This window comes from Crinia signifera, chromosome 9 (genome assembly GCF_055691185.1).
Source record: "Crinia signifera chromosome 9, ASM5569118v1, whole genome shotgun sequence".
NCBI lineage: Eukaryota > Metazoa > Chordata > Amphibia > Anura > Myobatrachidae > Crinia > Crinia signifera.
The window spans coordinates 73,307,465-73,320,840 of record NC_139225.1 but is presented as its reverse complement, the minus strand read 5'-3'; the positions used below and the strand labels follow the sequence as shown (position 1 = coordinate 73,320,840).

Sequence of the window (13,376 nt, the reverse complement as noted above, 5' to 3'; positions counted from 1 at the left end):
ATATATATATATATATATATATATATATATATATATACTGGTAGACATTTACCATCAAATGTAGACCCCCACTCCCATTAATATGCCAAGAAGATGTGGCATCTGTGGACCTAGTAATACGTTGCCTAGCTAAGTTGCTATAACCTCACCAGACACATTGGTCTGCTATAAATCAGAGATGTGGGGTGATGATGCCAGCCTTCACAGATGTAGCAAAGCAACAAAGATGCAATTTCATTATATAACTATTTTCAGTTTTTGACAGGTGTGTTACACATTGTAGCTATTTTAACAGTTTAATGTTTCATAAATCCAACAAGAAAAATAGATATAAATACTAATACATTAATTAATAAATACCATCCTAAAGTCCGGCTTTAGAATTGCTGTAAACAGAGAAAGAGTAAATCTTATATGAGTTACTGAAGTAGCAATGGCAGTAGGGAGCTGTCTCTGACACTCTCTAGATTGTCTACTATCTGTATTACACCTTGCACCTGGTCTTCCTGCAGGACATGTCTGGCATTGGAGGAGAATTTCTTCAGCAGTGATTCTCTGCTCAGCGGTTTTCTCCAATGTCCATAAAAAGTGTCACATTTCGCGGTCACCAGATCCCCATTTTTTAGCAGCAGAGCCACCTCTGCATACATCTTGTCAAAGTTGGCTTCATTATCTTGAGGATGTTCCACCACCACTTTGCTCAGGAGATTCTGGAGTTCTTTACGAAACATGGTGTCTTCATGGAAGGAACGGACATTCACTTCCCCATCCAGGAGTGCGGTGCAGGCATTGAACTGGAAAGAGTGGCGGGCCTGGTGCTCTGAGTCTGGATAGGGCCTGTTAATGTATTTGGATACTGGGACTCTAAGAACTATAGACTGAATAGCGGATGGGTCAAATGAGCCATATTGTTGGACAAATCTATTCCTAACTGAGACGGCAGCATCAGCGATCCAGTGCATTCCTAGATGTGCAGGAAAGGACTTGAATGCAATGTCTTGCTTCTCAAGGAGAAATTCATACTGATTACCTGGTGGAGATAATGGCTTAGGCTGGTAATCGCCATAAAATGCACTAAACCCAGCGCAGCCGGGCACATCATCCAGTATGAGAGTATTGGCCTCCATTCCCTTAGCAGCCAGGATAGCAGCTTCCAGACCTAACCTTGTGGCATTGCCAATATGCAGGGGCTTGGCCAGGGTGGCAGCATTTGCCATAGGAGCACCAGCGAGTGAGGCTGCTATTGCCAGGGCATGAGTGCATTGATCTTTGTCCAATGAGAGAAGTTTTGCTGATGCTGCTGCACTTCCCATGGTGCCAACCACGGATGGTGGATGAAATCTGTATTGAGGAAATATACGTTATTAATTTGTATGACAAAAACATATACACGTTATCTGGTATAATAATAACAACATTTACTGGTAAAATAAAAACATTTACAGTATTTGTTAATAAGATGATCATGCCGTATAGTTCCATATCCAGCTAAAATATCATTTTCTTTAGCACAATGCCTGTTTTTCCCATTATTGGTTATATATAAACCCTCCCTCCCGGCAGCCTAATCCTAACCTTCCCTCAGGTAGCCTCACCCCATACCTCCCAACATGTGAAGGACAGGTAGTCAGATCCTGTGCGAGGCCATGCCCCCATTTTGGTCGATGTGGGGACATGGCCTGCTCTGTGAGGCCCTGGCCATGCCCCCAGCCACTCTGTATCCGGGAATAGATGATGTATGCAATAGGGAATAGATGCATTTGCACAGTTTCTATTCACCGCAGAGCACACGGGGCCGTCCCAAAAAAACAGGGCATTCCAGCGTAAATCGGGACAGTTACGAGGTATGTTACCCTAGGTACCCTATTCCTCCAACCTCCTGGCCTAAAGCTAACCCTCCCACATACGTATGTTCGGGATGGCAACAGTCGGGATTCCAGCACCGATATTATGACTTCTGCCAACCTATCCACCGGGATGATAAAGTTAGGCACTTAGAAGGGGAGACTAGGTGTAGGATGTGGGGCAGGGATTTAGATTCAGGTGACATGGTATGGGGGTTAGGGTAGGCACTACCGGGAAGTGTTAAGCTGGGCACACACCGCGCCCTCCGTTATAGTTAACTATATTGGTGGTGCCAAAGGAGAATCATATAGTGCCAACACACTGACCGTTTTCGGTCAAGGATGTCACCCACCCCATGTTCTGCACATGCATTTTCTGATGACATTGAGCATACATCATTAACGACATTGGGGGTAAGCCATTATTGTGCTTATCGTTAATGATGTATCACCCACTGTGTTCCCATCTATAGGCTGCAGGAGGGAGGCTTAGGATAAGATGTGGGGAGGGAGGGTTGGAGGACAGTTAAGTAGACTTGCAAGAACCCTGGTAATGTCAGTGTTTGTACGTCGATTGTTCGCATCCCCCACTTCCTTCATCCGGATGTATATACATGCACACACACAAACACAGACACACACAAACATAAGTCATTTGTTGAATATTTCATCAACAAATGGGACTAACTACTCACTTTTTGGGAATGCTCTTTGCTTCGCTGGAGAAACCCATAAGTCTTCCTTGTATTTCAATCCCCACATTGAAAGCTGTCAGCAGTTCCTCACCACTGATCTTTCTGCCTTGTGCAAGTATCTGTGACAGTGCCAGGATGGCAGGAAGCACGGCACCAGAAGGGTGTGTGGCAGGGTGCCACGTGTCATCAAAGTCCATGGAGTGAGCCTAAGGTGAATGTGAGACGATTAGATTCACTGTGCAGCTTTAGAATCATTACGGTATTACTCTTATTTATAGTAAAGGCTACTTACAGCTACTCCATTGGCATACGCAGCCAGGGTTGGGGAGAGCTTTAAACCTTTTTGCCCATAGACAGAACAAAGGGCAGAATTTCCAGATGTTGAAGAATACAGGTCCTGAAACAAGAAAACAATATGATGTTAATCTTTAAAACATTTGTTAAAAGCTTGTATAAGAAGAATAGATTCGGGTCTTATGGTTTACAAACTTGCCGACCTTAGTGTTTCTGAATTATTGTATAACTATAATTTGAGGCAGCGTTCTCCTACATTTTGGGGTATGGTGACCTTGCATAAGGATCGCACCAACGTAACAGTTAAACGCTCACTGAGTGATATTTCACATATATATATTCTATTATACTAAATAATATACTATATTGTATTTATCTCTCACCACAATGGAATCCAGTAACGGTGTAGTTGTTTTATAATAGCATTTGCAGATTGTCCATATGAACGGATGACATTGTATCTTAGGGAGCTCTCCCTTCTGACTGTACGAATATTCTTATGATATTTTCACTGTAACTTAAGGCCTTATTCTAGTTCACTCTTTCTGACAAAATCCTTCTTAGATGGACAAACCTATGTGCACTGCAGGGGGCAGATGTTACTTGTGCAGAGAGAATTAGATTTGGGTGGGGTTTTATTTCAAAATGAGATCTATATTGCAGTGTAAAAATAAAGCAGTCAGTATTTACCCTGCACAGAAACAAAATATCTCAGTCAAATCTAATTCTCTCTGCACATTTTACATCTGCCCCCCTGCAGTGCACATGGTTTTGTCCATCTAAGAAGGAATTTGTCAGAAACAGTGAACTAGAATAACCCCGTTAGTGACATGTAGGTGATCACCAGTTATAGAATTTATTTCTCAATTTGATTAATCTTTCTAATTTTCTCCCGACCCTCTCATATAAGGGTTAATAATTGTGTACAATATTCAATTTACATATCTATTTAATCCATTACTTATTACATTATACTTTCATACAGTATTCAGATTAGAGTTTTTATCTTTCAGTCCATAGTTCTGTAACCATATCCTCATAACTCAAATGATGACATACACTATCACAGATCATCCCCATGTATTACCTGGCAGTATTTCACCACGATATTGAAGACATGAGTTGTGCTGCCGACCAGTCCGACCCCAATGCTGTCCAGGATCATGCGCTTGCTTCTGTGCCGCACAATAGCAGACAGGTGATCCGGACGGATCTCATGGATGAATGAGGCAAAAGTGTTGGTGACGGATTCATCTAACTGGTTTCCCACAGCCACTGATAAGAGACACAGCACATTAACATTTCTTCTAACTTTCCTGATTTACATTTCTTTTTTCAATTCAAATGGGGCCATTTTTAATCTTATGAAACTTTCAAAATAGTATTTACCCTGTTTTATTAAATACTAGAACTTTTTACTAATTATACACTAGGGTAACAGCTCACAGGTTAATGTCTCATTGGCACCATAAATATGTTACAAATATTGTATTGATAACATGATTGCATTCACCAATTTAATTTCAAAATAATAATGATAATGAAGTGGATAGTGAAGATATTTACCTTTCTCTGACAACTTGTGAATTTGCCTTGATAGTTGATGAAGGCTCTTTGTGTTCTAAGAATGATAAAAAAAAATTATTGAATATATATTCGTTATATATTGTAGCATATATGCCTTGTGATGGTAACATCTGTAGTTTAAATACTATGTGAATATAATATACTTTAATGTACTCTATGTGCTGTGAAATCCACAGAGAGCTCTATTTTATCAATGCACACTCTTATCCTGGTCACTGTAACCATGTCTTATGACACTTTATTATGTTGTGCTGCTTGTTACATCCAACATGAACATTTAAGCAATTAGTTCTAATTGTACAATTAGTACTCATTAGGCAAAATGCTGTAGTTTGCAGCATAATGAATCATATGAATAATAATATAGGTATAGGTAATAGGTAATAATATAGCTATTATAACTAAGATATATATATATATATATATATATATATATATATTTTCATCCCTGCTTGATGCTGCACTGTAATCCACAAAAAGTTCCTAGTGTGCGCAAGCACACATGGCCAATAAAAGTGATTCTATTCTATTCTATTCTAAGTTGACGTTTTTTTCCATGTTATTTATATAGATATTTGAAGCTTTGTACAGTATCTTTACATTAGGTATTACACATCTCCTTGGCAACATTATAAACTATAATAGATTTTGTGTAATTATCTTATATATTTTTACTGGTTTTTTTTTACGGAGAGTATTTATTAGAGATTGTAGAGAGATAAAATTGTTACATATAAAGTACTAACCAATTAGACCTTAACTGTCATTTTTTAAACACGTCTCATAACATGTAAGGCAGAAGGCACATTTTTTCTCTCACCAAGCTTCAGTATTTACCCCCTTAAAATAGCATTTTCTCTTATTTTATTTATTTTATATACAAGGAATCCCTATTACAAATGCTTTTCTACTTTCAATGCCTTCCTATGTTCAGTGGTTCCAGTGACATATCTGTTCCTAGCCTTGTTTACAGCACTTGCTACAGCTTACGCACCCACAAACACCTTTATGCAAGTTTATGCATTGTTCAAACTTAACTAACCAATGCTAAGCAGCTGTTGTTACACCAGTGATGGCCCACAGCCTACTGTAATTGGTAACAGAATACTGTATACGGCATTGGGTCATATTGGGAAGTTTGGTATACATGTAAATATTTTATATAAGCAAATGTAATATTTTTATATGACACATACTATAGATACAATAATAAACCATACGATATAAATACAATAATATTAACATACAAAATAATGGTGACATTACAATTATCTTCTAGTTGGTTAGTAGTGTAGGTCTATTTACAAAAGGTTTTTAGTATATTTGATCAAATTGAAATATGGAATAATGTATCTTATATTGTATAATATTTTTCCAAAATGCGTAAAATATCTACATTTCCATTGAAAGAGTACTTACTTTAGCAGCTGTAGAAAGCATCTTGAATTAAGGTTTGTTTTATAATGTGAACTGCTTCTTCTGATGGCTAATTCTATGTTGGTTGAGGGGATGTCTACAGTATGTGCACATCCAAATCTATGTATCCTTATATCATGGTGCTGTGTATGGGCGTTACACAAACAGATTACACCTGGGAAACAGGTGCAGCTATAGTGCTGGGAACTGTTCCAGGAAGTACTGTAAAGAGAAGAAACTTCCCAGGATGCCACTATTAACAAGTCATAACTAGGGGACTAATACCTAAGGCATTTTATTAGCAATTAGTTTCTATGTCATATAAAGTGATGATATGATACTGTAACAATGTTGATCTATCTTTATGTTTTTTATCTTCCTAGTCAGAACTGAAAGGTTAATAATAACAAAACCTGACAACTTTTCACTGTATAAATCAAATTCAAAACATAGAAAAGTAAACTGTTAAGGTGCCCACACACTAGAAAGATCGTAAGATGTTTGCATAAATTAGCCTTCAAATCTTTTGCCTGTCCCGGACAAAAGATTTCAGAGAAGCGCACATATTTACCAAAGATTTTTCTTAAGATCCCGTGTGCGTTCCTATGGATCTTTTGTTAAATCTTCTGATCTTTCATGCAGCACGTAAGATCAGAAGATTTAGCAAAAGATCCATGGGTGCGCGCATCGGACCGAAATTATCGGTAAACATCGGATGATATATCGGTCGATTTATTGGAAATTGGCAAATTGGCCAAAAAATCGTTCTAGTGTATGGGCACCTTAAGACAGAAAATTCGAACAAACTCTAATTGCCACTTTCAAATATATTTTATATTTTATAATGTCATTTCTTACTTATTTTCATTTAGACATCGGCTTAGTTTAGCCACAGGTGTTTCTAATTGCTGATAATATTTCCTGATATATTGGGGGTAATTCAGTCCTGATTGCATGGCGAATGTTCTACGGCCAGCAATCAGGTAGCTATAGTTAATTCCCATCATGTAAATTCATATGTACGCCGTGCGAGTGGTTGTGCACACCTAGCAAAGATTTTGTTGCCGTGTGAAAATATAATTGTAAGACGCTCATCGTCTAGCTCTTTGCCTAGGGTGCTGGCCGCTGGAGGGCGGCAGTTTGGAACTTGTCCGCGCCGCATCACCCGCATCACAGCGCTGGACCCATCCTCTCCCCTCCCTGGGGAGAGTCGCGGCCGTGCATAGCAAGCCCCCCGCGAAGGTCACGGCGCCATGCGCCACCTTACTGGACCTGGCGGCGTGGCCCCCCTGGAGAGGGTAAGTGTTAGAGCACCGGGGCGCCCACCCCCTCCCCGCCTGTGGCGCTGTATATATATATATATATATATATATATATATATATATATATATATATATATCCTGCCTTCCTGATAACTTGAAGATCATGCAGAAAGGTGTCAGCGCCAGGAATCCCTGAAGATTTTAACTAGATGAACACAGAAAATTCCTTCTTTTCTTTTGTATTAAATTCTGGCCATGGGGCAAAGCTGACACAGTATCATGATGTCATGTCCAGTCCAGCAATAGCTGTAATTACTGTAAGTGACTTTATGGAGACTGTCTACACTCATTAGCACCACCAAAAACATGACTGTATGTAAATGCTTCTAGATATACAACGAGAAACCACTCAGCTATTGTAAAGGTCCAGTTTGCATCACTGAATAAAAGAAAAGATCATCAGTGTTTTCAGCAATGCTGGTAAGGTGCATGTGCACTGCATCTATTTACCTCACTGGGTGACAGGATGCACTCCCAGCTACACACCACCCCCCTTCCCCCCTGGGACACTTGGGAGGTATGAGTATATGTGATGTGTTATAGTGGAAGTTGACTAGGCAGAAGCCATAACATTTATAGAAGGCTATAAAGAAATTATCTTGGAAAAAGTGCTACGGTATAATAGCAGGTTAATAGCAGGTGTACACAGGGGTGTGGTACGGAGCTCCAACGGGGGGATCCCGACGGTCAGTGTCCCGATGTCGGAATCCCTACTGCGGGTGCTCCAACAGGGGGGCGAGCGCAAAGAAGCAGACCCCACAAGGGAGACCCCCTGTGAGTCTGGATCCCCCCTGTCGGAGCACCAGCAGTTGGGAAACTGACATCTGGATACTGACTGTCGGGATCCCCCCTGTCGGAGCGTCCAGGGCCGCCGACAGGGGGGGTGCCAGGGGTACAGCTGTCCTGGGCCCCGGCCTCTAGAGGGAAAGTATAGGAAAGCCCACTGCAATAACAGCACACTGACAGAGAAGTCACAAAGGTAACACATGCTTTCTAGACATAGATTCCTGGCAACCAGTGAATGAAGAAAGACCTAAGGGTATAGTTTTCAGTAAACAGTCACTAGGGAGGGAAAGCGGAACTACTGTAATTGCATCGTTAATCCTATTAATAGATAGAAGCTAAAGAGCTGATGTATAATACTGGGAAAATCCAGAGACAGTATGAACAAATGTATACAAAATGTAATTACTCTGCGCTTAAATTAATCTTAATAATACAATTGCTGACTGGCAAGAAATAATTCAAGACACACAAATTAATATCAAAGAGAATCTTTATCTCTTGGAAAAATTGAAAAATAGACAATTAGGTAAAATCTCAATAAAGCAGGACAAAGACATATATACAAAAAATAAAGACATGAATAAACTATATTTCATGTAATTAAATATCAATTTAAAGGTGTAGGGAGGACAGGTACAAATTCTGCTCATAAAGTCCCAATATTCCGCTATAGATGATGTTGTTTACGTGAATAGAAGTAATTAATAAAGTGGTATACATGTTACCAACAGGTAAGCATGGTGAAAATACACCTCCGATGGATGTGGTAGTCCTCCATCAAGGCAGTATATGTTGCAGCAGGGAGCCAGGTGATTGAAATGGAGATATTATGGTTTTGTGCCCAGAAAGCCCCAGACGAGTGCAGGGATCCGCTTTCAGAGCACCGCTGCACCCGATGTCACAGTGGCCGGGCCGTGAGATGGAATCGCTCTGGTGCCGTGCCAAGGCTGGCAGTTGATGTTTGCTGGTAGTACTACTTACGAGCATATTGTTCTCTGGCTTGTATTCATTAGCAGGGCTCGTACCAGCCACAAAGGTCCCGGACAATGGTGCTGTGGATGAATATTAGCAGATAAATGGAGCAGAACTCTTGTAGCAAGGTCCAAATATTTTTCGCTAATGCGTTTTCAGAAACGAAATGCGAGAGATTTGTTCTGATTTCCTGAAATACAAACACACTGACCTTAGGGGTTCCAAGTTGAATCACTGGTGGTTCCAAGTGGAAATGAGTCCTGGCTTGAGTCTTTTGTCAGTTCAGAACTCAATAAAAAATAATAATAATAAACCCTCAGATTGCATGTAAATTACATGGGTCTTTTCACTTTTTTTAATTTTTTGTGTGAAATCTGCCCTGGTAGGTTTGTCCAGCCCCAGGAAAACCCACCACTCAAAGGGTAAAGCATCTACTTAAGGGGGTCTGTTTATTGTGTTGTATTCAGTGTGAGAGGCGGGGCAGGTACTTTTTACTCAGGCCGGGTCTCTTACTCGGGCCGCGCTCCACCACAGAAGGAGCAGCCGCTGCCTCTGCAGCAGCCCCTGCTTTCCTGGGGCTGCTGCTGCTGGGTTCTGCTGTTTGCGGCCGCATGGAGAAGTTTGGGGCCACTTGGGGGGGGCATGAGAGTGCTCAGGTGTTCAGATGCTCAACCATTTGTCTGTTCGGGCATTCCTGTGTTTGGACAACACACGAACAGTCGAGCGCGGCTGAACCTCCCTGAGATGTCCTGACCCTCCCCAAGGGCGGTGACGTGGAGGATCAGCAATGGGGGGAGGATCATTGACAGGAGGATGTGGAGCGCCAGTGATTCACTGATGGAGGCACCAATGGCGCACCCTTTCTTTACGGTGGCATGTACGGAAATTTCTCGCAAAGCTCAACCCGAGAAATTTCCGGCCTTAGCACCGAAGGGGTTAAAAGCCTATAAGGGTCCATTAAATTAAAAACATTTCACCTTACAAAACTTTTGAGAATTGCATAAGCATACACTTTCACCCGTCTGTCGACACCTCCCAGGTGATGGAACATTGTGGAGCAGGTAGGAGATGACAGAGCAATATACGTCAAACATAGTAATGGTTAATCTCCCTACTATTCATGTGCTCCCTCTCTCTCTGACTTGCTGCTGTCCTTACTGGTCCTGATGCCTGAAGGACTGGCCAAGCAGATCTGCCTTCCTATGCTCTGCTGTGCCAGCATGCTAACATAGCGGTGTGCTACTTAACCATGGCCCTTATTCTGATCGGTGCGGATATATCCGCGTGCGTTCGGGCCGCCGATGTTTTGTGTCTGCGCATGTGCAGAGGCGTCTCTGCGCATGTGCGAGCGGGGCGTACGGCCAAATCCTGCATGATATGTGAACACTCCGAACAGGGGGTGGAGAGGGGCGTGAAGGGCTATTTGGGCTCATTACCATATGCATACGCCCCGCGTTTCATGGGAGTTCCCATGAAAACGCTGGGCGTACGTATGGTAATGCGGCCGTGACGCACGTGTAGGGGGCGGACATATGACATCGCCGGATGTCAGCTGCCCGCCCAGATCCCTGCTTTTGCACGGAAAAATGCCCGTGTGGTCTGAGGTTGCGGGTGCTGGTGGTGCACTCGGTCCTGCATTCGATGGTCTGCGACCATCGAATGATGGGGGAGGTTCCCTTAGATGGAGGAGGCGTATTCCGTGAAAAATACACGTGCGGTCCGTTCGGCCAGCTTCTTACCGCATACGGACGGAGTTGGCGTTCCGTATGGAAGGCGGGGTTTCGCACGCACGGTCCTGGCCGCATAATCGGCTCTGGCCGCACCGATCAGAATAAGGGCCCATGTGACTCTTGACACACTCTTGATATGCATGGCCACACACCCATGATGCGTGGTCCCGCTCATTTGCCCATGCTGCCAGTGTACACACAATAAATGTACCCCACCCATCCTCACTTCATGGCATTTCTACTTACTTATTGTGTGCATTACGGAGTGGGCTATTATACCTAAAATGAATATGTACATAAACTGGAAGTTAGAAGACATGAAGGGGGAAATTTACTAAGAATACAAATACAAACAATTGTATTCGTATTCTTGCTACGAATGAATACAACTGCATACCTCGTATGCAAAGTCGTGTTCCGGAGGGGGATTTATAAAGCAGTCAAATACGACTGCTTTGTAACCCTCCGATGTCGTATTCATTCGTATTAGCTGGCCGTATATACGGCCGCTAATACGAATTCCTACAGGCAGTCTGCACGGATCAGTCAGATCCGTGCAGGCTTTAGTGTAAAAAAAAAATAGAAATAAAAATAAATAAATAAATAAATCGGCGTGGGGTCCCCCCCCCACAGCTGTAACCAGCACCAGGCTGAAAGAGCCGGGGCCGGTAATTAAAAATCAGGCAACCCGACAAATAGGGATTCCCCGACTTTTAACAACCAGCCCCAGGCTCCAGAATATGGGGGACAACATGACTAGGGGTCCCCCGTATTTTAAGAACCAGCCCCAGGCACAACCAGCCAGCAGGGTAATGCCACAGCCGGGGACACTTATTATATAAGTTCCCGCGGCCAAAGCATTAACCCCCTGACCGGTCAGCCTGGCCAGGGGTCCTGGGGGAGTGGGGACCCCCCCAATAAAGGGGTCCCCCCCTCCAGAACTTACCTGACCAGGCTGAAGCCTGATGCTGTCCCCGGTGGCCCTGTGCGGTGGCCACCGGGCTGATAAAATGGTGTAAAAACTATTGTCCTATACCGTGGAACTATGAGTCCCAGCAAGCCTCCCCCGCATGCTGGGACTTGGAGAACCACAAGTCCCAGCATGCGGGGCATTAAAGGGCCCGCTCGGTCTTGTAGTTCCACAGTACAAGAAATAGTTAAATAAACACACTGACAAGCCAGAAAGATAAAAGTTTAATACATACATTACACAAACACACTGATACTTACCTATCTTAAACCCGTCGGTAGGTCCCTGGGTCCGGTCCGGTGGTTGGCTTCCGGGGCCTTGGTTCCGGGGCTTGTCCGGGTCCGGGGCTCCAGGGCTGAAGAGTCCAGGGTCCAGGATCCGTTGTAATCCAAAGGGGGTACCTGTGGAAGGAAATCCTACTCACCTTGTCCTCTGGCGACCTTCCCGGCATCTTCTGTTCAAGACGCGCTGCTCCCGGCTGCTGGTACCCGCTCCGCTCGGATACTGGAGACTGAGACGCAGAGATATTCAAATTTCCCCGCCTCTACTCAGAATGATTTCTATTGGCCGCCTGGCGGCCAATCAGGAGCCGAGAAAGTCTGACAGTTAACAGTCAAACACAACATTTGAGAATCTTTTTATAGTAAATTATTCTTTAATGTGACTATGAATCTGTGTCATAGTTTTAATACTTGTACTGTATCTTGTACTGATATAGCGCTAGGGACCCCCAATATACAGAGAAGCCTTGACGTGGCTTGGGGTCATATCATACACCTGCGCAGGTATATGTAACCAATATCTCTGAATTCTATTATCATGTAGTGTTCGAGATTGGTTACTAATACCACTCAGTGAGCTGGGGGAACTATGTCTTCTTTTACTTACTCAGTATTAACCCCTTCCTTGCATGCACCTGAGTTGTATTACTGAACTAATTGAGCATCTACCACTATCCATATGTCTATTACAGATTTGTAAGTTTAACCCTTTGAGTGCCAACTTTGCTGTGAGCGATCCTCAAAATATCCACTCAAAATGGCAGCGACAGTGACTGTTCTTTTAGTATAAATAAATAAAAATACAGCCCAGTCACTTATCTGAACTTTAGTTAAATATTGCACCCAAAAAAAGTCACTGTAAGCTGCACTGGCATTTTAAACGGATATTTTGAGGATCTCTCACAGCAACGTTGGCACACAAAGGGTTAATACTGTACAAAATGATTTCATGTAAACCCCAATTTTTATTCTTTTCAAATTCCATGGATGCTGCTTCTACAACTCCTGCTCAGGTTTTAGACAAACAGGTAGAGGTTCTTAAGAGGAGCAAGATTTATCTCAGAGACAGACTGCTCAATAAGGAAATGGCAAAATGAATCCATTATATTCTGGAACCCAACGTTCATTGTTACTGACTGCTTTTCAGGGGATTGTAGGAAGCTGAAAACTATATTTCAAACTAACACTAGGTGCGCCCAATGGGCCTTATTCAGAGACAAATGTGTTTGGAAAATTGGCAAAACCATGTGCACTGCAGGTGGGGCAGATGTAACATGTATAGGGGGAGATTCTCTAAAACTCTCCACCCCCCTTCGCCGCCCATCGCAATTATAATTATCGCATATGTTCTAACATATGCGATAATTATAGCGAAGGACAGCTCTTGCATTAAGAGCTGTCCTTTGCTTGAGAGTCGCCGGGTCCCAGCAGGTCCCGGCGGCTCCCCCCTCCCACACCCGGCGCTGCTGCTGCTGTGCC

At 42.9% G+C, this 13,376-nt stretch overlaps 1 protein-coding gene across 1 annotated transcript; it reads right to left on the bottom strand.

Moving 5' to 3' along the window:
• Positions 1 to 381: 381 nt before the first annotated feature.
• LOC146036876 (cis-aconitate decarboxylase-like) lies at positions 382 to 12,067 on the bottom strand. Its single transcript, XM_083160730.1, has 6 exons — positions 12,041 to 12,067; positions 4,400 to 4,454; positions 3,921 to 4,108; positions 2,832 to 2,936; positions 2,540 to 2,745; positions 382 to 1,341 (listed from the first exon to the last, which is right to left on the bottom strand). Exons 1-6 carry the CDS (start codon positions 12,065 to 12,067, stop codon positions 420 to 422), a joined length of 1,503 nt encoding a protein of 500 aa, XP_083016856.1. The 3' UTR covers positions 382 to 419.
• Positions 12,068 to 13,376: the final 1,309 nt, after the last annotated feature.

Coding starts and splice junctions, on each gene's coding strand:
- LOC146036876 (XM_083160730.1), bottom strand. CDS start 12,067: ATGCCGGGAAGGTCGCCAGAGGACAAG. Junction 4,109..4,399: donor TCACAAGTTGTCAGAGAAAG/GTAAATATCTTC, acceptor GTCTCTTATCAG/TGGCTGTGGGAAACCAGTTA. Junction 2,746..2,831: donor CGTATGCCAATGGAGTAGCT/GTAAGTAGCCTT, acceptor CATTCACCTTAG/GCTCACTCCATGGACTTTGA.